The sequence below is a fragment of the Melanerpes formicivorus genome, unplaced genomic scaffold, assembly GCF_026170545.1.
Source record: "Melanerpes formicivorus ecotype bairdi unplaced genomic scaffold, bMelFor1.0.p_v2 SCAF_96, whole genome shotgun sequence".
Lineage (NCBI taxonomy): Eukaryota > Metazoa > Chordata > Aves > Piciformes > Picidae > Melanerpes > Melanerpes formicivorus.
This window is the reverse complement of record NW_027142448.1, coordinates 868,060-890,928: the sequence shown is the minus strand read 5'-3', so window position 1 is coordinate 890,928 and position 22,869 is coordinate 868,060. Positions and strand designations below refer to the sequence as shown.

Sequence of the window (22,869 nt, the reverse complement as noted above, 5' to 3'; positions counted from 1 at the left end):
TGATTCTCTGCTACCGTATCCCACCTTCGACCCACAAGTGTCAGGTGCCTGCTTGTCACTAGAGGTAAAATTCCTTAACCAGGGGGGAGAGGACAGATTCCATGACATGTGGGGTCTCCTTGTTGTCAAATAGGACTCATGGAGATCTGGATATTATCTGGACCCAAGCATTGAAGGGGATGTCCTGGGACAGATCACAGAATAGAATCATAGAATCAATAAGTTTGGAAAAGACCTCAGACATCATCAACTCCAAACTATCACCCAACACCTCAGGACTAACTAAACCATGGCTTCAAGCGCCACATCCAATCCTTTTCTGAACACCTCCAGTGGTGGTGACTCCACCACCTCCCTGGGCAGCACATTCCAAAGGCTAACAACTCCCTTCTCATATATAAAAATATGTAAATATATAATTAGCCTACTGGTTAGTTTGTCACTCTCTGCTCCTGCTCAGGGCCCCCTAAGATTACCTGGGGGATGCACGTTCTCCTCTTTGTGTCTGTGTAGGTTGCACCTCCAGCTGTTGATACAGAAGAGATTGCTACTGTCAAATTGGTCATCACAGGCAAAGGGGTCAGTATCGAGGAGAAGAAAACGGTGCTGATCCGTAAGGTCCGCAGCGGCACTTTCATCCACACGGACAAGCCCGCCTATCAGCCAGGGCAGACAGGTGAGAGCTGCCAGGGGGCCCTGAGCTTGCTGCTGGCAAGACCATATGGAAATTGTGTTGTTGCCTAAAATGAATGGATAGCCCTAGCAGGAGGATTTGAGGCAATGTGTCCCGTTGATATGATGGTTTAGAATAGAATAGAATAGAATAGAATAGAATAGAATAGAATAGAATAGAATAGAATAGAATAGAATAGAATTAACTAGGTTGGAAGAGACCTTCAAGATCATCAAGTCCAACCTATCATCCAACACCACCCAATCAACTAACCCATGGCACCAAGCACCCCATCAAGTCTCCTCCTGAACACCTCCAGTGACTCCACCATCTCCCTGGGCAGCACATCCCAATGGCTAATCTCTCTTGCTGGGAAGAACTTCTTCCTAACATCCAACCTAAACCTCCCCTGGCACAGCTTGAGACTGTGTCTTCTTGTTCTGGTGTTGGTTGCCTGGGAAAAGAGACCAACCTCTGCCTGTCTACAACCTCCTTTCAGGTAGTTGTAGAGAGCAAGAAGGTCTCCCCTGAGCCTTCTCTTCTCCAGGCTAAGCAACCCCAGCTCCCTCAGCCTCTCCTCACAGGGCTGTGCTCAAGGCCTCTCCCCAGCCTTGTTGCCCTTCTCTGGACACCTTCCAGCAACTCAACCTCCTTCCTAAACTGAGGGGCCCAAAAGTGGACACAGGACTCAAGGTGTGGCCTAACCAGTGCAGAGTACAGGGCACAATGACCTCCCTGCTCCTGCTGGCCACACTGTTCCTGATGCAGGCCAGGATGCCATTGGCCCTCTTGGCCACCTGGGCACACTGCAGGCTCATGTTCAGCCTACCATCGACCAGCACCCCCAGGTCCCTCTCTGCCTGGCTGCTCTCAGCCACTCTGACCCCAGCCTGCAGCACTGCCTGGGGGTTTCAGTCTGGGTAGTGGTGACTGTGAAGCTGCAGGGGGCAGGAGGTCATTGTCCATGGTACCTGATGTATGTGAAGGTCTGTGTCAGATGTTACTACAAATATTTATAGAATGGAGACAGGGGCTGGGGCAACAGACAGAGCAGGGGTCCACAGGGAAGGGCTGGGATCTGCTAAACATGTTCCCTGCTTTCATTGCCTGCAGTGAAATTTCGTGTTGTGACCCTGGATGAGGAATTCAGTTCGCTCAACGATTCGGTAAGCCGTGACCGTGGGGCTGGTGGCCAAGGCTGCCTTGTTCCTCACATAGATCCTACTTCCTTTCTACTCTGCTCATCTGCCAAAGCTCCAACCTTGCCACAGGAACACCTGGGCTGTGCTTGAAGAGTGTCCAGGGTAGAATAGTGACTGAAGTGAAAGCTCAGGCAGGTGGCAGAGGGTGACACGGCTCTTGCTCACCTTGCTGAGACGGCCTTGCGAGCACAAGCAAGTGGCATACTGATTTCTGATGTGATATGGTCATGTAGGGAGTGAAGAGGTCTTACAAGTGAGGTTTTTCTGGGGGTGTGCTGGGGAGAGATGCTCTTGATCTGGCTCCTGTCAGTTGGAACAAGGGAAATTCTGATTAGACATCAGGAAAAATTTGTGCACTGTGCCAATGATCAGACCTTGAAAGAGGTGGCCAGGGGAGGCATCCTTGGAGGTGTTCAGAACTCAGATTAAGAAGTCTGTGTGTAATCTGCTCTAAGAAAATGTGCTTCGGCAAGGTGTTTGACCTCCAAAGGTTCCTTCCAGACTCTGTGATCCAGTTCCTCTGTAAGCCCATCAAGAGAGGCAGAGGACTCTGCCAGAAAGTCATCAGCAAGTGCTGGAAGAGCTCCAAATTACCTTTCCCTTTCCCTTTCTCTAGACCTGGCTGTACTGCACCCACTCAGTGTTTTTCACTTTCTGTGACTTGTTTACTTTATACTATTGTCAGTGCTCCAAATTTCCAGGCAATTAGTTGCATATCCTTCAGAGCAGGCTCTGCATCTCTGTGTTGCTGGTGTGTTTCTGTCTTCTGATGGTTTTGCCTTTCTTTTGTTTTTTCCTCCCAGATTTCCCTGTTGCTCCAGGTGAGTGATGCTGAAATCTGCTGTTGTGGTAATGCTGATGGTAGCCATTTCACTGAGCAATTCATGTTTGACCAACCTGATCCCCTTCCATGCCCAGGTGACTGCCTGGTGGATGTGGGGCAGGCTGTGGATGTGGTCTGCCTGGACTTCAGCAGGACTTTGACACTGTTCCCCACAGCAAACTCCTGGCCAAGCTGTCAGCCCCTGGCTTGGACAGCAGCACTCTGAGCTGGGTTAGGAACTGGCTGGAGGTTGGGCCCAGAGAGTGGTGGTGAATGGTGCCACAGCCAGCTGGCAGCCAGGCACCAGTGGTGTGCCCCAGGGATCAGTGCTGGGCCCCAGCCTGTTCAATATCTTCACTGATGATCTGGATGAAGGCATTGAGTCCATCATCAGTAAATTTGCAGATGACAGCAAGCTGGGGCAGGAGTTGATCTGCTGGAGGGTAGAGAGGCTCTGCAGAGGGACCTGGACAGGCTGGGCAGATGGGCAGAGGCCAAGGGCAGGAGATTGAACACATCCAAGTGCCAGGTTCTGCACTTTGGCCACAACAACCCCATGCAGAGCTACAGGCTGGGGTCAGAGTGGCTGAGAGCTGCCAAAGAGAGAGGGTCTTGGGTGTGCTGATTGACAGCTGCCTGAACATGAGCCAGCAGTGTGCCCAGGTGGCCAAGAAGGCCAATGGCATCCTGGCCTACATTAGGAACAGTGTGGCCAGCAGAGCAGGGAAGTCATTGTGCCCTGTGCTCAGCACTGGTTAGGCCACACCTTGAGTCCTGTGTCCAGTTCTGGGCCCCTCAGTTCAAGAAGGACATTGAGAGACTTGAATGTGTCCAGAGAAGGACAGCGAGGCTGGGGAGAGGCCTTGAGCACAGCCCTGTGAGGAGAGGCTGAGGGAGCTGGGGTTGCTTAGCCTGGAGAAGAGGAGGCTCAGGGGAGACCTCATTGCTCTCTACAACTCCCTGGAGGGAGGTTGTAGCCAGGTGGGGGTTGGTCTCTTCTCCCAGGCAGCCAGCACGAGAACAAGAGGACACAGTCTCAAGCTGTGCCAAGGGAGGTTTAGGCTGGAGGTGAGGCTGGAATTCTTCCCAGAAAGAGAGATTAGCCATTGGAATGGCTGCCCAGGGAGGTGGTGGAGTCACCACCCATGGAGTTGTTCAAGAGGGGATTGGATGTGGCACTTGGTGCCATGGTTTAGTAGTTATGAGGTGTTGGGTGACAGGTTGGAGTTGATGACCTCTGAGGTCTTTTCTAACCATATTGATTCTATGATTCCTGACAGGTTCTACTGACCTGTGAGTGGAATGGTGGAGCTTCAAGGTTTCTTAAACTAACATACTTCCAATGCCTTCGGGAGGTTACCCTCCCAGTGGCTTCAGTAGACATTTGAGCTGTTCTAGACTTGCAAGAGTATAAGACAGATTAACTTAGACCTTTAGGAGAAAGGCTGGACTCAATAATCTTAAAGATGTTTTCCAATCCAAATGATTCTATGGTCTTGAGATTAGAGTATAGAGACATGTGGAAGGAAACTCAGGTGCTGGGAGCAGGATGCAAGCATTCTGTGTTTCTTAACTAGCCCCTAGCAACCCTCACTCCTTAGCCAAGAGAATGTGCTCTTCTGTTAGCAGCACTGAAGACTTAAGGCTGAATTTCTGGTGCTGTGTGGATCAGTGAGATGCTGAAACAACTGCTTGCTTGCTTTCTGTCTTGTGAGTCAAGGACCCTAAGGACAACCGGATAGAGCAGTGGCTGAATGTGGTCCCCCAGGATGGTATTGCAGATCTGTCATTCAAGCTGAGTGAGGAGCCTCTGCTGGGGACATATGTCATCAGTGTAACCAATTCAAAAGCCTACAGCACCTTCTCTGTTGAGGAGTATGGTATGAGCGTGTGGGGTTACCTGTCTGAGCTGCAGAGGACCTTGCCCTTTTGATCCAGGAGGCTGAGTGTTTATTCCATAACATTATATATTCCTAGGAGAAAATGGGAAAAGTAATAGCATCTGCCATAGAAGAGAGTCTGAGCTGAGAGAAACCACCTGGGGCCCTTGGGGCAGTGTGGGAGGAATGCTGTGCATGGCCCCAGACCGTTGGCACAGCTGAGTCCTGCAGTTCTCTGTGCACAGACAAAACAAAGTCCCTTAGGATGGGCTTCTCCACAGAGTGTGAGGTCCAGGGCCATCCCACTTCTCTTTCACCCCCTAGCTGGAGTAAATGTTGTAAACAGCTGTCAAAAGTGCTGGGACGTGGACATGGTTGGGGTTTGATCTGGGGAGGAGCAATCAACCAGGCACTATGTACAAGCAATGCAAACCTTGCCTTTTCCCTTCTCACCACATTCCCTCTCCGTTTCCTGGCCCTTATTCCACCACAGTCTATCTTCATGTTGATTCTCTGGAATTTCCTGGCCGGTGTTTCCTACAGGTTTCCCTTTCTTTTCTCTCTTCCAGTGATACCAAAATTTGAAGTGTACTTTGAGGTACCAGACCAGATCTATGTACTGGACAAAAGCTTCCCGCTCCAGCTATGTGGCAGGTGAGGAGTCTGCTTGGAGGGATGGCTGGGTTTATTTCTGGCCTGATGAGCACAAGGTGGCCAGCTAATCATGAGGGGAAATTTGCTGCCCTTCAGTTAAGGAGGCCAGAATCACAGAATGGTAGGGGTTGGAAGGGACCTCTGAAGATCATCTAGTCCAGCCCCTGCTGCTAGAGCAGGGTCACCCAGAGTGAATCATCCAGGAATACATTCAGGAGGGTTTGGAATGCCTCCAGAGAAGGAAACTCCACAGCCTCTCTGGGCTGTTGGTTCCAGTGCTCTGCCACCATCAAAGGGAAGAACTTTTGCTTCTGTTTATGTGGACCCCGCTGTGTTCTAGTTTGTGATGGTGGCAGCTCCTGGCTTGGACAGCAACACTCTGAGCTGGGTTAGGAACTGGCTGGAGGCTGAGCCCAGAGAGTGGTGGTGAATGGTGCCACAGCCAGCTGGCAGCCAGGCACCAGTGGTGTGCCCCAGGGAGCAGTGCTGGGCCCCATCCTCTTTAACATCTTCATTGATGATCTGGATGAGGGCATTGAGTCAGTCATCAGCAAGTTTGCAGATGACACCAAGATGGGAGCAGATGTTGGTCAGTTAGAGGACAGAAGGGCTCTGAAGAGGGACCTCGACCGACTGGACAGATGGGCAGAGTCCAACAGGATGGCATTCAACAAGTCCAAGTGCCAGGGGCTGCACTTTGGCCACAACAACCCCATGCAGAGCTACAGGCTGGGGTCAGAGTGGCTGAGAGCAGCCAAACAGAGAGGGACCTGGGGGTGCTGATTGACAGCTGCCTAAACATGAGCCAGCAATATGCCTAGGTGGCCAAGAAGGCCAATGGCATCCTGGCCTGCATCAGGAACAGTGTGGCCAGCAGGAGCAGGAAAGTCATTGTGCCCTGTGCTCTGCATTGGTTAGGCCACACCTTGAGTCCTGTGTCCAGTTCTGGGCCCCTCAGTTTAAGAAGGACATTGAGAAACCTGAACATGTCCAGAGAAGGGCAACAAGGCTGGGGAGAGGCCTTGAGCACAGCCCTGTGAGGAGAGGCTGAGGGAGCTTCTTCACTGAGAGAGTTGTTAGCCATTGGAATGTGCTGCCCAGGGAGGTGGTGGAGTCCCCATCCCTGGAGGTGTTCAGGAGGGGATTGGATGTGGCACTTGGTGCCATGGGCCAGTCATGAGGTCTGTGTTGATAGGTTGGACTTGATCTTTGAGGTCTCTTCCAACCTTGGTGATTCTGTGATTCTGTGTGTGTCCATTGCCCCTTGTCCTGTAATGGGACACCCCTGAGAAGAGTCTGGTTCCATCCTCACACTCACCCTCTAAATATTTATAAGCATTAATGGGATCCCCCTTCAGTCTCCTCTTCTTCCTTGGCAATTGTTAGCACCCTGATGCAACTCGAGAAATTCCTGCAGCTATCCTTCTGGTGCTGGAATGAACCCTTTCCCCAAATCACTCCCAAGTCTCTACACACAAAGCAGGGGAACAACCAACCTGCCCTTTGATGAGCAGCCATTTGTGGGCCAGGACATGGCAGGTGTTTGGTGTTCATCTCCATGGGAAACAAGGGGAAGTTTAGCCAGGTTCTCCTATGGAGGACGCTAGGGAGAGGCAAACCCAGACTGTACCAGGCACTGCCCAAGGACAATATAGGGCTAACAACCTCTTGTAAAAGTACTCTCTTAATGAATGGCACTTTGTTAATCACCCATAAGATTCTGCTCATAAGATGATGTATGCATTCAGTATATCCTGGAGTCTTTGCAGGGGATGCTGATGTTTAGGATGAGAGGAAGTGGCCTCAAGTGGTGCCAGGGGAGGTTTAGATTGAATATCAGGAAAGATTTCTGTACTCAAAGAGGGGTCAGGCAGTGGAACAGGCTGCCCAGGGAGGTGGTGGAGTCACTATTCCTGGAGGTATTAAAAAATGAGTAGACATGGCACTTTGGGGCATGGTTTAGTGGTCATGGTAGTGCTGGGCTTACTGTTGGATGTGATGATCTTAGAGGCCTTATCCAACCTTAATGATTCCATGATACCATGACAGTGCACAGCACTATGCTGTGCCAGCACCTACATCACTTGCTTCTCCAGAATGCATTTGTTTGGCACTAATCCTATCACAGAGCCCTTGATCTCCCATCACTGCAGTGCCCTAGACTCACCTTGCTTACTGGGTCAGGGCTCCTGAGCCTGCTGTGTGGCTGCCACTCCTGTGCTCTATGGTAAATATCCATCAACATCCCTCTAATGCACCCCCATGGCCAAGAAGGCCAAAGGTATTCTGGCATGCATTAAGAGTGTGGCCAGCTGGTCAAGGGAGGGTCTCCTCTACTCTGTCCTGGTTATGCCACACCTAGCCTAATTTCACCCAGTTTTGGGCTCCCTGTTTCAAGAGAGGAAATTACTGGAGGGTGTCCAATGGAGAGCCACAAAGATGCTGAGTGGAGTGGAGCATCTCTGCTGAGGAAAGGCTGAGAGACCTGGAGCTCTTCAGCCTGGAGAAGGGTCTCTTCTCAGTGCTTATAAATGCCTCAAGGGTGGAGATCAAGAGAGTGGGCTCTTGTCATTGGTACCTAGTCATAAGACAAGGGGCAATGATCACAAACTAGAACACAGGAGGTTTCACTTGAACAGAAGGGAAAGCTTTTCTTTGATGGTGCTTGAGCACTGGACCAGGCAGCCCAGAGAGATTGTGGAGTTTCCTTCTCTAGAGTCTTTCAAAACCTGCCTGGGTGCATTGCTGTGAAACCTGTTCTAGGGGCACCTGCTTTAGCAGGGGGGATTGGAGTCCCTTCCAACCCCTACAGTATCACAGTATCACCAAGGTTGGAAGAGACCTCAAAGATCATCAAGTCCAACCTGTCACCACAGACCTCATCACTAGACCATGGCACCAAGTGCCACATCCAATCCCCTCTTGAATACCTCCAGTGATGGTGACTCCACCACCTCCCTGGGCAGCACATTCCAATGGCTAACAACTCTCTCTGGGAAGAACTTTCTCCTCACCTCCAGCCTAAACTTCCCCTGGCACAGCTTGAGACTGTGTCCTCTTGTTCTGGTGCTGGTTGCCTGGGAGAAGAGATCAACCCCTTCCTGGCTCCAACCACCCTTCAGGGTTCACCATTCTGTGATTCTGTGAACAAGTGATTTCTGAGGTGATGCAAAGCAAGGCCTGTGTCCTCTCACTGTGTGTGTGACTGCCTGCCTTTCCCTCCTCTCCAAACCAGCTACACCTATGGGAAAGCTGTCAAGGGGATGTTTCATGTGAGCCTTTGTCAGAAGATAGCCTCATTCCTGCCCAGCGCTTCCAAACCAAATCTCTGTCAGGAATTCCACAACCAGGTGAGATGCTTAGGAGGTTGTGGGCTGTATTCAGAGACAGTTGTGCTCAGCTCCAGGGTAAGGCAAGGTTGCTGGAGGCCTCAGTGAAACTATAGTGATGCCACCCCCTGGTTTTGATAGCTTCACCAGTGCTCTGCTGGTGCTGCCTATTAGTAACCGTGCTGGTGGCTGTGACTGGGTGTGCATCATCTGCCGCCTCTACATCCTGGATTGCTGTATCAAAGAGCAAGCTCCCTGAGGGCAGGCATTTTGCCTTGCTGTTTCTACCCCATTTGGGTAACTTTTACATTAAATCTCTTGCTTGGACCTTGATTCCTCTCTCTGTGCTTTCAGACAGATGAGGCAGGATGCTTCTTCACAAACGTGAGCCTCTCCTCCTTCAGCAGAGACTTTCGGTACTATCAGGATAGCATATTCATAGAGGCCATGCTGGTGGAGGATGGCACAGGTAACTGGAAACAACTCACTGGGAAGAGGCACATGATGGTAAACTAATCTTTCTAAGAGCACTGGAGCCTTTCAGGGTAGTGAGAACTCTGAGATTTCTGAGCCCATCAGTCTGCCATCTAACCTGACAGGTACAGACAGAGCTACCAGATCAGAATGGCACGGCATGCTCAGTCTGAGTATCTCCAGTCTCAAGTGGTGAAGCTTAGGGACCTCTCTAAGGGCTAGAATTAAGTGGGAGGGAGACTAAATATGCAGAGCCCTGTGCAGATCCTCTCCCTGGCATGAGGTATGTCTGGGACTGAACATGTGCAGTAGTGGTACCAGGGGGGTGCACTGCAGGGAATTGCTGAGGGGTGCTTGGCTTCCTTGCTCCCTCCTTTATGTTTCTGTCTTACTGCTTTCTTTTAGAGATACACACCAATGTTTCCCACAAATTACTCATCTCCAAGCTTGTTGGGATGGTGTTGTTTAGTGATGTGAACTATTACTACCATGCCGGAGACGTGTACAGAGGGAAGGTAATTACAGCCCTGTGGAGGGAAGAGCATGAGAAATGCCTTTGCAGTGACTGTTAGCTGGTACCTTTTCCAACCTCACCTCCAGCTTGGGAGGGCATGAATGACTCCCAGAATGATCACCCTTGAGTGATCAAATGAGTGAATAGCACCCAAGACTTCTATTTAACATCTTGGAGTCGTAGAATCATTAAGGTTGGAGAAGACCTCCAAGACCATCAAGTCTAACCACCAACCCAACACCACCATGCTCACTAAACCATGACCCAAAGGGCCATGTTGATGTGGGTTTTGTAAACACCTCCAGGCATGGTGACTCCCCCACTCTCTGGGTAACCTCTTCCAGTCCTTGATCACTCTTTCAGTAAAGAAAATTTCCCCAATATTCAGCCTCCCCTGGCACAAGAGTTTGCCAGATAAGCCTTGAGTAGCAACACCTCTGGTGGTCCATATTGGGGTGGAATTTCAGCAGCTGGGAGGCCTTCTGCTCTGAAGGGGCTGAGAGCATGGGCATGAGTGAACACAGTAGTGCAAGTGATAATAGGAGGTGACCAGTAGCAGTGTTGATAATAATGTGAGTGACTGAAAGGGTGACCTTATCATCTTTGGAAATGCTGCTCCTGACTGGAGAAGCAGAGCATTCTGTCCACTCATTTGGCTCTTCTGCATTTCTCTTGCTTACCATGATGTTCTCAGATTAAAGTCATCAACTACCATGGCCAGGCCCTGAAGGACAAAACAGTCCTTTTCACACTAAGCTGTGGTGAGCATCAGTATAAGCAGAAGTACATCACTGGGGACTCTGGGACAATTTCATTTAGCCTGAACACAACTTCTTGGAACAGCACCTCAGTCACCCTGGAGGTAAGTGAGGAAAGGCCTGCCTTGTTGGCAGAGGTATGCACGCATCTCAGAGCTATTCACTGCCCCACAGGCAACTCCCTTATTCTTGACAGCCAGTGATTCAAACCTGAAACATCTCAGAATAGAATAGAATAGAATAGAATAGAATAGAATAGACCAGACCAGGTTGGAAGAGACCTTCAAGATCATCATGTCCAACCTATCAATCAATCCAACACCACCTAAACAACTAAACCATGGCACCAAGCACCCCATCAAGTCTCCTCCTGAACACCTCCACTGATGGTGACTCCACCACCTCCCTGGGCAGCACATTCCAACGGGCAATCACTCTCTCTGTGTAGAACTTCTTCCTAACATCCAGCCTAAACCTCCCCTGGTGCAGCCTGAGACTGTGTCCTCTTGTTCTGGTACTGGTTGCCTGGGAGACCAACCTCTGCCTGTCTACAACCTCCCTTCAGGTAGTTGTAGAGAGCAATAAGGTCACCTCTGAGTCTCCTCCTCTCCAGGCTAAGCAACCCCAGCTCCCTCAGCCTCTCCTCACAGGGCTGTGTTCCAAACCCCTCACCAACTTTGTTGCCCTTCTCTGGACACGCTCCAGCAAGTCAACCTCCTTCCTAAACTGAGGGGCCCAGAACTGGACACAGTGCTCGAGGTGTGGCCTAACCAGTGCTGAGTACAGGGCACAATGACCTCCCTGCTCCTGCTGGCCACACTGTTCCTGATGCAGGCCAGGATGCCATTGGCCCTCTTGGCTGCCTGGGCACACTGCAGGCTCATGTTCAGCGTACCATCAACCAGTACCCCCCAGGTCCCTCTGAACCTGGCTGCTCTCAGGATGTTCTGGGTGTCACCTCACTGTGAGAGATTATTCTCTGAATCCCAGTGAGAGATTATTCTCTGAATCCCAGTAGCTTTCCTTGCTGTCTGTGCACGCCTGTGCTGTGCTGTGCTGCTACTCAGACCCACCCTGAGCTTCTTACCAAGCCACAGCCAGGATGGCTCCCAAGGGCCTTGCTTAACTCGAAAAATTAACCATGGGGTTTTTTGTTTTTTCTCACCAGGCAAGTGTCCTGCATCAGGATTCAGGCAGAGAGGCTGGGACAGTTGATTTCAACTTCCAGAGCAGTACCTACTTCGTGCGGCCGTTCTACAGCAGCAGCCGCAGCTTCCTCTCCATCGCGCGCGTGCCCCAGACGCTGCCCTGTGACAGGAAGCAGGCTCTGCAGGTGGACTTCAGCATTCACCAGGAGGACCTGGAGCATGGCCCCAAGCGTGTCATCTTCTCCTACTTTGTGAGTTTCTGGGCATCTACTAGGGAGTGATGGCACAAGACCAGAAGCTCCTCCAGATTCAAGCCTGATAGATTTGACCCAGCCCTGGGGGGAGTGGCTCACCTAGCCAGCACTGGGCTGGATCCTGGGGCTGCAATCATAGCAGGAAAGGCAGCACCTTTCTTTTGGGCTCTGTACAGGTGCAGGGCAGGTACTGTCCTTACCTCTCCTCCCCTAAGCCTCTTGATCCCTTGAGTTCTCCCTGCTACCTGAAAGCAACTAGAATAGAAGAGAATAGAATGGAGTAGAGTAGAGTAGAGTGGAGTGGAGTGGAGTGGAGTGGAGTGGAGTAGAGTAGAGTAGAGTAGAGTAGAGTAGAGTAGAGTAGAGTAGAGTAGCGTAGAGTAGAGTAGAGTAGAGTGGAATGGAATGGAATGGAATGGCATGGAATGGAATGGAATAGATTGGACTAGACTAGAATAGAATAGAATTAACCAGGTTGGAAGAGACCTTTGAGATCATCTAAGCCCAACCTAACATGCAACACCATATAATCAGGGCAACCATGGCACCAAGTGCCTCATCCAGGCTCTTCTTAAACACTTCCAGTGATGGTGACTCCACCACCTCCCTGGGCAGCACATTCCAAAAGCCAGTCTCTCTGTGAAGAACTTCTTCCTAACATCCAGCTTAAACCTCCCCTGGTGCAGCTTGAGACTGTCCTCTTGTTCTGGTGCTGGTTGCCTTGGAGAATAGACCAACCCCCACCTGGCTACAACCTCCCCTCAGGTAGTTGGAGAGAGCAATAGGGTCTCCTCTGAGCCTCCTCTTCTCCACTAAAGCTCATATCCCTCCCTCTTCCCCCATTTAACACTCAGTTTCAGGTTTATTTTGGTCTGCATAGTCACCTCAAAGGCTGTGACTGACATTCCTTTCCCTTTCTTCCCTAGGTCACAGGGAAAAGAGGGATAGTCCATGCAGGTCAGAAGACTATATGGGTTGGGCTGCCAAGGAGTAAGTGCACTCCCCTGTTTCATGTTTATCAAGCACTCACTGCCCAGTGGCATCCCATTTTACTTGGATGTGTGGCATGAGCTTCTTTGCAGTTCAGAGCTGGCTCCCCCCTCTGCTGTTGCTTCAGAGCAGCGTGCCTTTCCAGTTTTCTTTACCTTCTTGCTTGGTACTGAGAGAGCAATACTCAGCATTCCCCAAGTCATAGGCTCCTAGAACCACTGAACTGTTTCAGCTGGAAAAGATCTCCAAGGTCCTCAAGTCCAATCATCAACCCAACACCACCATGCCCACTAAATCATGTCCCAAAATGCCATGTGTACAAGTTTCTTGAACTCCTTTAATGATGGTGGCTGCACCACCTCCCTGGGCAACCTGTTCTAATGCTTGACCACTCATTCAGTAAAGATATTTTTTCCTGATATTTAATCTAACCTTCCCTTGTTGCCTTCCTTTTCAAAGCCTTTTGCTGCTCCTGCACAGCAGCAGGAAACTTTAGCCTTACCCTCTACCAAAACTCTCCTGCTTTCATTTGCAATTGAAGTCCAAAGAGAGGTTTCATCTCCCTGAGACAGTAAACAGAACCAGGGAGAATCTTTTGGTGATCTTGAGCACCAGACCCAGAGATGTGCTGATTGTTTCAGTGGTCTCCAGAAATCTCCTTGGCTGGGCAAGACTTGAGGAAAAGAATTAAACAGACTCACACGAAATGGCAAAAGCTGATCAGTCCATGCTCACTACCAAATGGACTTTCTCTTCTTCCCTCTCTCCTCTAGTGCTGAAAGGCTTCTTCTCCATTCCTCTGACTTTCACCTCCATCTATGGCACCTTTCCAAGGCTTCTTGTTTATGTCATCTTCCCCAATGGAAAAATCATCGCCGATTCTACCTTCTTCAGCGTCTCCCTGTGTTTCAGGAATAAGGTAGGAGCTGTGTCTGAGGCTGTGTGGGAGAGGCTGTATGTGTCTGCTGCAGTGAGAGAAGAGACTGAAGCATGCAGGTGTGGCTTGGACAGCAGCACTCTGAGCTGGGTTAGGAACTGGCTGGAGGCTGAGCCCAGAGTGGTGGTGAATGGTGGCACAGCCTGCTGGCAGCCAGGTACCAGTGGTGTGCCCCAGGGATCAATGCTGGGCCCCATTCTCTTTAACATCTTCATTGATGATCTGGATGAGAGCATTGAGTCCATCATCAGTAAATGTGCAGATGACGCCAAGCTGGGGGGCAGGAGTTGATCTGTTAGAGGGTAGGAGATCTCTGCAGAGGGACCTCGACCGACTGGACAGATGGGCAGAGTCCAACAGGATGGCATTCAACAAGTCCAAGTGCTGGGTGCTGCACATTGGCCACAACAACCCCATGCAGAGCTACAGGCTGGGGTCAGAGTGGCTGAGAGCAGCCAGGCAGAAAGGGACCTGGGGGTATTGGTTGACAGCAGCGGAACATGAGCCAGCAGTGTGCCCAGGTGGCCAAGAAGGCCAATGGCATCCTGGCCTGCATTAGGAATAGTGTGGCCAGCAGGAGCAGGGAAGTCATTGTGCCCTGTACTCTGCATTGGTTAGGCCACACCTTGAGTCCTGTGTATCCTGAAGATTCCTTTCCTGCTCAGGAAGGGACTGAAACGTTGCTCTGGCATTGCCTGTGTTCTTCCTATCCAGGTAGAGTTGGGCTTCTCAGTGCCAGAGACCCTTCCTGATTCAGAGATTGGTCTCCATCTCCGGGCAGCTCCTGGCTCCACCTGTGCAGTCTGGGCCGTGGATCAGAGTGTCTTCTTGGGTAACCCAGGGAAAGAGCTCAGCAGCTCTTCGGTGAGTGAGCATTCTCTGACTGTTTCCCTTCCTTTGTACTTTCATGACGAGGGAGGGAGAGCCACTGGCCATTGCACTGCCCAGAGGGATCAGCAGTGCTCTCGGTGTGGCATGGGGAAGGCCTTGGGGGCATGCATTAAGAAAGAGGTTGAACATCACACAGTGCCCCACTGGTAGATTAGCTTCTGTTGTTCTGTCTCATGTTGAGGTCTCATGGTAAGGGATCTCTGCACTATCTACAGGAGCAGTGTGGCCAATAGGAGCAGGGAAGTGATTGCACCCCCTGGACTCAGCATTGGTGGGGCTGCATGTTGAGTACTGGGTTCAGTTTTGGGGCCCTCCCTGCAAGAAAGACATTGAGGTGCTGGAATGGGTGCGGAGAGGGGAAATGAAGCTGGTGGAGGGTCTGGAGAACAGGCCTTGTGAGGAGTGTCTGAGGGAACTGGGGTTGTTTAGCATGGAGAAGTGAAGCTGAGGACAGACCTTGCTCTCTACAACTCCCTGAAAGGAGGTTGTAACAAGGTGGGAGTTGGTCTCTTCTCCCCAGTAACAAGTGATAGGATGAGAGGGAATGGCCTCCAGTTGCACCAAGGGAGGTTCAGGTTGGGTATTAGAAGAAACTTCTTCCCTGAAAGGGTTCTAAAAACATTGAAACAGGCTCCCCAGGGAGGAGGCTGAATTCCCATCCCTGGAGGTGTTTAAAAGGGGCAGAGATGTGGCATCAAGGGACATGGTTTATCACCAGCCTTGAGAGAGTTAGATAGCAGTTAGACTCTGTGACCTGAAAGGTTGTTTCCAACCAAAAAGAATCTGTGGTGCTGTAACTCTCTGTTCAGCTCAGTGGGTTGTTCTGGCTCTACCAGAAGAGAGCCAGGGCAGAGTGCTGGTGAGCCTGTGCTTCATGGCCTATGTTGATGCACAGTAACCCAAAGCAATCCAAACAGGCCTTGGATGTCTGACAGGAAGGGAATGCCAGGTTTTATTTGTGCTGATTTTTTTTCCCCTTGCTTTCTCAGATCTATGGGCTGTTCCCATCTGTTTTTAGCTCCAGGTATCCTCCCCAAGTTACTGAAGTTGATAATTCATGTGGCTACCCAAATGTTGATGAGGCTGACATATTTACAGCATTCAGGGTAAGAAGGGTTGGGGTTTGTGATCTGATCCAAGGGGTGGGAGTTGAGGCAGAGGAAGTTCCATGGAAACAAGAGGAGGAATTATTACACTGTGAGGGTGATGGAACAGGCTGCCCAGGGGGGGTTGTGGAGTCTCCCTCTCTGGAACTATTCAAGACCTGCCTGGATGGAGTCCAGTCTGACCTGGTATAGGTGATCCTGCTCTGGAAGGGGGGTTGGACTGGATGGGCTCTCGAGGTCCCTTCCAGCCCCTGACATTCTGTGGTTCTGTGGGTTAGGACAATTCATGGACTGGGAGATGTGTGGACCCCTGACTTCACCAGTATCTTAGGGATGCAGTTCCAGACAGTAGAATAGAATGAAATGAATGAATGGAATGGAATGGAATGGAATGGAATGGAATGGAATGGAATGGAATAGAATAGAATAGAATAGAATAGAATAGAATAGAATAGAATAGAATAGAATAGAATAAGAATAGAAGTAGAATAGAGTAGAGTGGAATAGAAGAATAGAATAGAATAGAATAGAATAGAATAGAATAGAATAGAATAGAATAGAATAGAATAGAATAGAATAAGAATAGAAGTAGAATAGAGTAGAGTAGAGTGGAATAGAAGAATAGAATAGAATAGAATAGAATAGAATAGAATTAGAACAAAAAGAGACGAGACGAGACGAGACGAGACGAGACGAGACGAGACGAGACGAGACGAGACGAGACGAGAAGAGAAGAGAAGAGAAGAGAAGAGAAGAGAAGAGAAGAGAAGAGAAGAGAAGAGAAGAGAAGAGAAGAAGAGGAGAAGGAGAGAGAGAGGAGAGGAGAGAGAGAGGAGAGGAGAGGAGAGGAGAGGAGAGGAGAGGAGAGGAGAGGAGAGGAGGAGGAGAGGAGAGGAGAGGAGAGGAGAGGAGAGGAGAGGAGAGAGGAGAGGAGAGGAGAGGAGAGGAGAGGAGAGGGAGAGGAGAGGAGAGGAGAGGAGAGGAGAGGAGAGGAGAGGGAGAGAAGTAGAATAGAATAGAATAGAGTAGAGTAGAATAGAATAGAATAGAATAGAATAGAATAGAATAGAATAGAATAGAATAGAATAGAATAGAATAGAATAGACCAGGTTGGAAAAGACCTTTGAGATCATCAAGCCCAACCTATCACCCAACACCATCTGACCAACTAAACCAGGGAACACATCAACTTTAGGACCTTGTAACTCATGTGTTACTTGACTAAAAGACTTGAACATGTTGACCAAGAAGAACTTGTTGTATGGTCAATGTGCTGTGGCTATGTGATGCAGCATGTCAGGGATTATTGGTTACTTTAGTTGGATTTCCCACTGTTTGTTTAATCTTCATAGCATGAGCAGTTGCACTCTGCAGGCTGGGAAGGAGCAGTACATAAATGGCTATGTCCACCCCAAAAAATCTGGCTGATTTAGGCCAGATGGGTTAGCTCAGCCCACTGATGAGGGTCTGAGTAATTCTCTTGGAATATGAAGCAAGAGAGTACTTTGCCATGCCAGAGGACAGCCAAGTGTCCACTGCATAAAGAAACAAGAAGGCATAGGGCAGAGGGTAGATAGGAGAGGACAAGCTTTGGGTTGATCAGTTTGTTCTTTATTCTACAGGATATGGGGCTGAAAGTTATGTCCAACACCAATATCAAGAAACCCAGAGTGTGTCAAACCACGTCATCCACCACTAAGGTGCAGGAAAGAAGAATTTTGAATTACAGGCCCATGTTGACATATACCAAGTCCCACAGAGCACGCAGCAGTAAGCATTTGCCAGCTGTTTATTCTTATATGCCATGCTTGGTCAAGTAAATGAAGTCCTGGTGTGACCTAAGGGGCAGTCATGGCTGTAACTGCAAAGAGAACAGAAGGAGCATTCCAGGGCCCTAAACCTCTTGTGTTACTCTCAGTCTGCCTGGGGGTAGAATAAAATTAACCAGGCTGGAAAAGACCTTCAAGATCATCAAGTCCAACCTATCACCCAGCACCATCTGATCAACTAAACCATGGCACCAAGTGCCTCATCCAGTGTCCTGTTAAACACCTCCAGGGATGGTGACTCCACCACCTCCCTGGGCAGCACATTCCAATGGCCAATCTCTCTTGCTGGGAAGAATTTCTTCCTAACATCCAGCCTAAACCTCCCCTGGCACAGTTTGAGACTGTGTCCTCTTGTTCTGGTGCTGCTTGCCTGGGAGAAGAGACCAACCCCCACCTGGCTACAACCTCCCTTCAGGTAGTTGTAGAGAGCAAGAAGGTCACCTCTGAGCCTCCTCTTCTGCAGGCTAAGCAACCCCAACTCCCTCAGCCTCTCCTCACAGGGCTGTGTTCCAAACCTCTCACCAATTTTGTTGCCCTTCTCTGGACACCTTCCAGCAACTCAACCTCCTTCCTAAACTGAGTGGCCCAGAACTGGACACAGGACTCAAGGTGTGGCCTAACCAGTGCAGTGTACAGGGGCAGAATGACCTCCCTGCTCCTGCTGGCCACACTGTTCCTGATGCAGGCCAGGATGCCATTGGCCCTCTTGGCCACCTGGGCACACTGCTGGCTCATGTTCAACTGCTGTCAATCAGCACCCTCAGGTCCCTCTCTGCCTGGCTGCTCTCAGCCACTCTGACCCCAGCCTGTAGCACTACCTGGGGTTGTTGTGGCCAATGTGCAGCACCTGACACTTGGATGTGTTCAATCTCCTGCCCTTGGACTCTGCCCATCTGTCCAGCCTGTCCAGGTCCCTCTGCAAAGCCTCTCTGCTCTCCAGCAGATCAACTCCTGCCCCCAGCTTGGTGTCAGCTGCAAATTTACTGATGATGGACTCAATGCCCTCCTCCAGATTATCAATAAAGATATTGAACAGGCTGGGGCCCAGCACTGATCCCTGGGGTTCATGACTTCTAGCCCTGAAATGTTAGAAAGCTATCTGGATTCCAGGTTTTATCTGTGAGGTGAGGGAATTGTCACCCTTCCCATGGTGCCCACAAATGCAAGTAAGGTCCAAAGCACCTCTTGGCATTTGAACTGAGGCAAGACATTGTACCACTGGGATAGCACTTCAGGTTCCAGTGCCAGGAGCTGGCTGGATGACCTGAGCTGGGCTGGAGCTCCTCTGCACTGAGGGTCCTGTGGTGACTGGGTCTTTGTTGTTTCCAGGAGAGCATCTGGCAACATCTACTTCTCATCCCACTCTCTTTTCGCCTGCTTCTTCTGATGAAGAGAGAGAACACAAGTATTTTCCCAGAACCTGGATATGGGATTTGTTTTCTGTGGGGTGAGTAAAGTGAACAGTTGGGGGGCTCTAGTCTGAGCAACTCAGTGTGACCTGGAGTGGCAGCAGATACAATTAAGACCATAAGCTGCTGAGGAAGACACCTAGGGACACGTCATGGGGCTCACTCAAACTGTCCTGTCATTGCGCATTGGAGCTGAGGTCTCCATTAAAGCCCTGTGAGGAGAGGCTGAGGGAGCTGGGGTTGCTTAGCCTGGAGAAGAGGAGACTCAGGGGTGACCTCATTGCTCTCTACAACTACCTGAAGGGAGGTTGTAGCCAGGTGGGGGTTGGTCTCTTCTCCCATGCACCCAGCACCAGAACAAGAGGACACAGTCTCAAGCTGTGCCAGGGGAGGTTTAGGCTGGAGGTTAGGAAGAAATTCTTCCCAGAAAAAGAGATTGCCCACTGGAATGTGCTGCCCAGGGAGGTGGTGGAGTCACCATCTCTGGAGGTGTTTAAGAGGAGACTGGATGAGGCACTTGGTGCCATGGTTTAGTTGATCAGATGGTGTTGGGCAAGAGGTTGGACTTGATGATCTCAAAGTTCTTTTCCAACCTGGTTAATTCCATCTCATTCCATTCCATTCCATTCCATTCCATTCCATTCCATTCCATTCCATTCCATTCCATTCCATTCCAAATGCATTTCCCCCTGCTAGATGATGATGTAGAAATAGTGTCTCTCCATGGCAGGTGACTGGCATGGGGCTATAGGAAAGCAGGTGCAGTGCAGTAAACCAGTTTGGTTTACTGCCACACTGCTTGTGATAGCCAAGTGGGACTGCATTGCTCCAACTGTGCTCACAGGATGTATCCTGGGAGGCAGGGAAGCTGATCTCCACAGGACTGTTGTGCCCTGTGAGAACAGCTCAGTGAGAGCACAGGGTATGCTGAGGGAGCTTTAGGAGGTTTTAATCTCTGAAGTGAAGATTTTTTTGTCTGGAAACTGGAGTCTGCTCAGGCCAGATGCTACCACTTCTGCCCTCTCCTTCCAGGCAATTCCATCTCCTCAGCCTCTAGCAGCAGATATTTCCTGTGTCATCTGTCCATGAGCCTGTTGTGAGCAACCAAAGGTCTCAGAACACAGGAGCTTTCACCTGAACTTAAGAAACAGCTTCTTTACCTGGGTGCACTGCAACAGGCTGCCCAGAGAGGTTGTGGAGTCTCCATCTCCAGAGGCATTCCAAAGCCATCTGGATATGTTCCTGTGTGATTCACTAGAGGTGATCCAGCTCCAGCAGGGGTATTGCACTAGATGATCTCTAAAGGTCCCCCAGAGTTCATCAAGTCCACCCCCCCTGCCAAAGCAGTATCACCTAGGGTAGTCCACACAGGAATGCATCCAGGTGGGTTTGGAAAGTCTCCAGAGGAGACTCCACAACCCCCATGGGCAGCCTGTTCCAGGGCTCTGCCACCCTCACTGTAAAGAAGTTTCTCCTCATGTTGAGGTGAAACCTTCTGTGCTCAAGTTTGTATCCATTGTTTCTTGTCTTATTCCTGTGCACCACCCAAAAGAGCTTGGCCCCCTCCACTTGACACCCACCCCTCAGGTATTCATAGACACTGATCAGATCCCCTCTCAGTCTTCTCAAGACTAAACAGCCCCAGGTCACTCAGTCTGTCTTCATAGGGGTGATGCTCAAGTCCCCTAATCATCCTTGTGGCTCTCTGTTGGACTCTCTCCAGCAGCTCTCTGTCTCTCTTGAACTGGGGAGCCCAAAACTGGACACAATACTCCAGGTGCAGTCTCAACAGTGCTGGGCAGAGGGGGAGAAGAACCTCCCTAGGCCTGCTGGACACACTTGTCTTGCTGCACCCCAGGATCCCATTGGCTCTCTTGGCCACAAGGGCACATTGCTGTCCCATGCAGAACTTGCTGTCCACTAGGTCTTTCTCCATGTCCATGTCCGTGTCCATGTCCATGTCCAAGGTCTTTCTCCATGGAGCCGCTCTCCAGCAGGACAACCCCTAACCTGTACTGGTGCCTGCTGTTATTCCTCCTTAGCTGCAGGACCCTGCACTTGTCCTCATTGAACTTCATGAGGTTTGCCTTTGCCCGGCTCTCCAGCCTTTCTAGATCTTGTGTTGTGTGTGTTTGCCATCCTGCATGTGCCTGGCAGAAGTGAATGTCTCATTACTGGAGTCCAGCAGTGTAACTAGCTGTAGCCAGAGCTGTCTTCATGCCTTCTGTGGAAGTAGCCACAGAACAGTCTGCTGCTCTCTGATATTGTGATGCAGCCACAATGCAAATCTTTGCCCTGCCTTCATGCTGGGCTACAAGCTGCCAGTGTCTCACAGGAAGGTGAATGCCCACATGTAATGGTTTAGCACAAGGGTTAAACCCTGCTCCCGCAACACAGAATTGAGATGAAGAGTGAAACACAAAACTCAGGGCTGAGACAAGGAGAGAAGAGTTTAATGTAACACAAGCTATCATAAGCACAGGGTGTCATTACTTTAGCTAATAATCTAATTAATCTAATAACACAATGCATGGCCACCTCAGCTTAGCCTATTTACAGAAGCAGCACGGTGAAATACACCAGGGAAAAACCCCAGCATAAAACAGAAAACCAAGGGCAGCTGCCACCCAACTCCCACTCCTCCTGCCACCATGCCTGCAGAAAAAGCCAGCACCCAAGAAGCCAGAACCCAGAAGCAGCAACCAGAACAGGAAGCCTCTCATGTTGCAATCTGAGCTTCAAGCCCCACAATAAAAGCTCCAGTTAGCACTTTGATTTGTGAAGCTGGCATGACTGCTCCATGGCATGAACAACAGCAGCAGGGCCAACTCAATCCATGGCACTGCCTCTGCCTCTCTTGCTGAGTTCTACTGATGCTGAGTCAGTCCTATTGCTCTTCTGCTGTGTGGTTTTCCATGCCTGGGCCAAGAAGGATAAAACTGCTGATATGTGTAAAGCATTTTTAGATGTGCAAAGGGCCAACAACTGCCTGAGAAAAGCACTGAATGGGATTGATGGCATCTTGCAGTCATGTCATGTATTGTCAAAAATGTCCTGAGGTAGGGCTCCCTACTTCTACAAGGGCCTACTGGTAACCCTGGAAGGGCTACAAGTTCATCACAGTCTCACAGTATAACTTAGGTTGGAAAGGACCTCGAGGATCATTGAGTCCAACCTATTAACACAGACCTCATGACTAGACCATGGCACCAAGTGCCACATCCAATCCCCTCTTGAACACCTCCAGGGACGATGACTCCACCACCTCCATGGGCAGCACATCCCAATGACAAATGACTCGCTCGGTGAAGAGCTTCCTCCTCACCTCGAGTCTAAACCTCCCCTGGCACAGCTTGAGACTGTGTCCTCTTGTTCTGGTGCTGGGTGCCTGGGAGAAGAGACCAACCCCCTCCTGGCCACAACCACCCCTCAGGTAGTTGCAGAGAGCAATGAGGTCTCCCCTGAGCCTCCTCTTCTCCAGGCTAAGCAACCCCAGCTCCCTCAGCCTCTCCTCACAGGGCTGTGCTCAAGGCCTCTCCCCAGCCTTGTTGCCCTTCTCTGGACACCTTCAAGTCTCTCAGTGTCCTTCTTAAACTGAGGGGCCCAGAACTGGACACAGGACTCAAGGTGTGGCCTAACCAATGCAGAGTACAGGGCACAATGACTTCCCTGCTCCTGCTGGCCACACTGTTCCTGATGCAGGCCAGGATGCCATTGGCCTTCTTGGCCACCTGGGCACACTGCTGGCTCATGTTCAGGCAGCTGTCAATCAGCACCCCCAGGTCCCTCTCTGTTTGGCAGCTCTCAGCCACTCTGACCCCAGCCTGTAGCTCTGCATGGGGTTGTTGTGGCCAAAGTGCAGCCCCTGGCACTTGGACTTGTTGAATGCCATCCTGTTGGACTCTGCCCATCTGTCCAGTCGGTCGAGGTCCCTCTGCAGAGCCCTTCTGTCCTCTAACTGACCAGCATCTGCTCCCAGCTTGGTGTCATCTGCAAAC

The 22,869-nt window shown here is 50.4% G+C and overlaps 1 protein-coding gene across 1 annotated transcript in view; it reads left to right on the top strand.

Annotated features, from left to right (window-relative positions):
- The window catches only part of LOC137455322 (alpha-2-macroglobulin-like protein 1), a 40,960-nt gene that overhangs the window by 1,983 nt on the left and 16,108 nt on the right, over positions 1–22,869 (top strand). Inside the window, exons 3-17 of the mRNA XM_068166035.1 lie at positions 514–676; positions 1,787–1,852; positions 4,414–4,578; positions 5,148–5,232; positions 8,468–8,582; positions 8,916–9,030; positions 9,441–9,550; positions 10,244–10,411; positions 11,476–11,706; positions 12,636–12,699; positions 13,473–13,618; positions 14,351–14,500; positions 15,517–15,633; positions 17,256–17,403; positions 18,792–18,909. Coding sequence (XP_068022136.1) covers positions 514–676; positions 1,787–1,852; positions 4,414–4,578; positions 5,148–5,232; positions 8,468–8,582; positions 8,916–9,030; positions 9,441–9,550; positions 10,244–10,411; positions 11,476–11,706; positions 12,636–12,699; positions 13,473–13,618; positions 14,351–14,500; positions 15,517–15,633; positions 17,256–17,403; positions 18,792–18,909 — 1,961 coding nt within the window. The remainder of the gene's footprint in view (positions 1–513; positions 677–1,786; positions 1,853–4,413; positions 4,579–5,147; positions 5,233–8,467; positions 8,583–8,915; positions 9,031–9,440; positions 9,551–10,243; positions 10,412–11,475; positions 11,707–12,635; positions 12,700–13,472; positions 13,619–14,350; positions 14,501–15,516; positions 15,634–17,255; positions 17,404–18,791; positions 18,910–22,869) is intronic.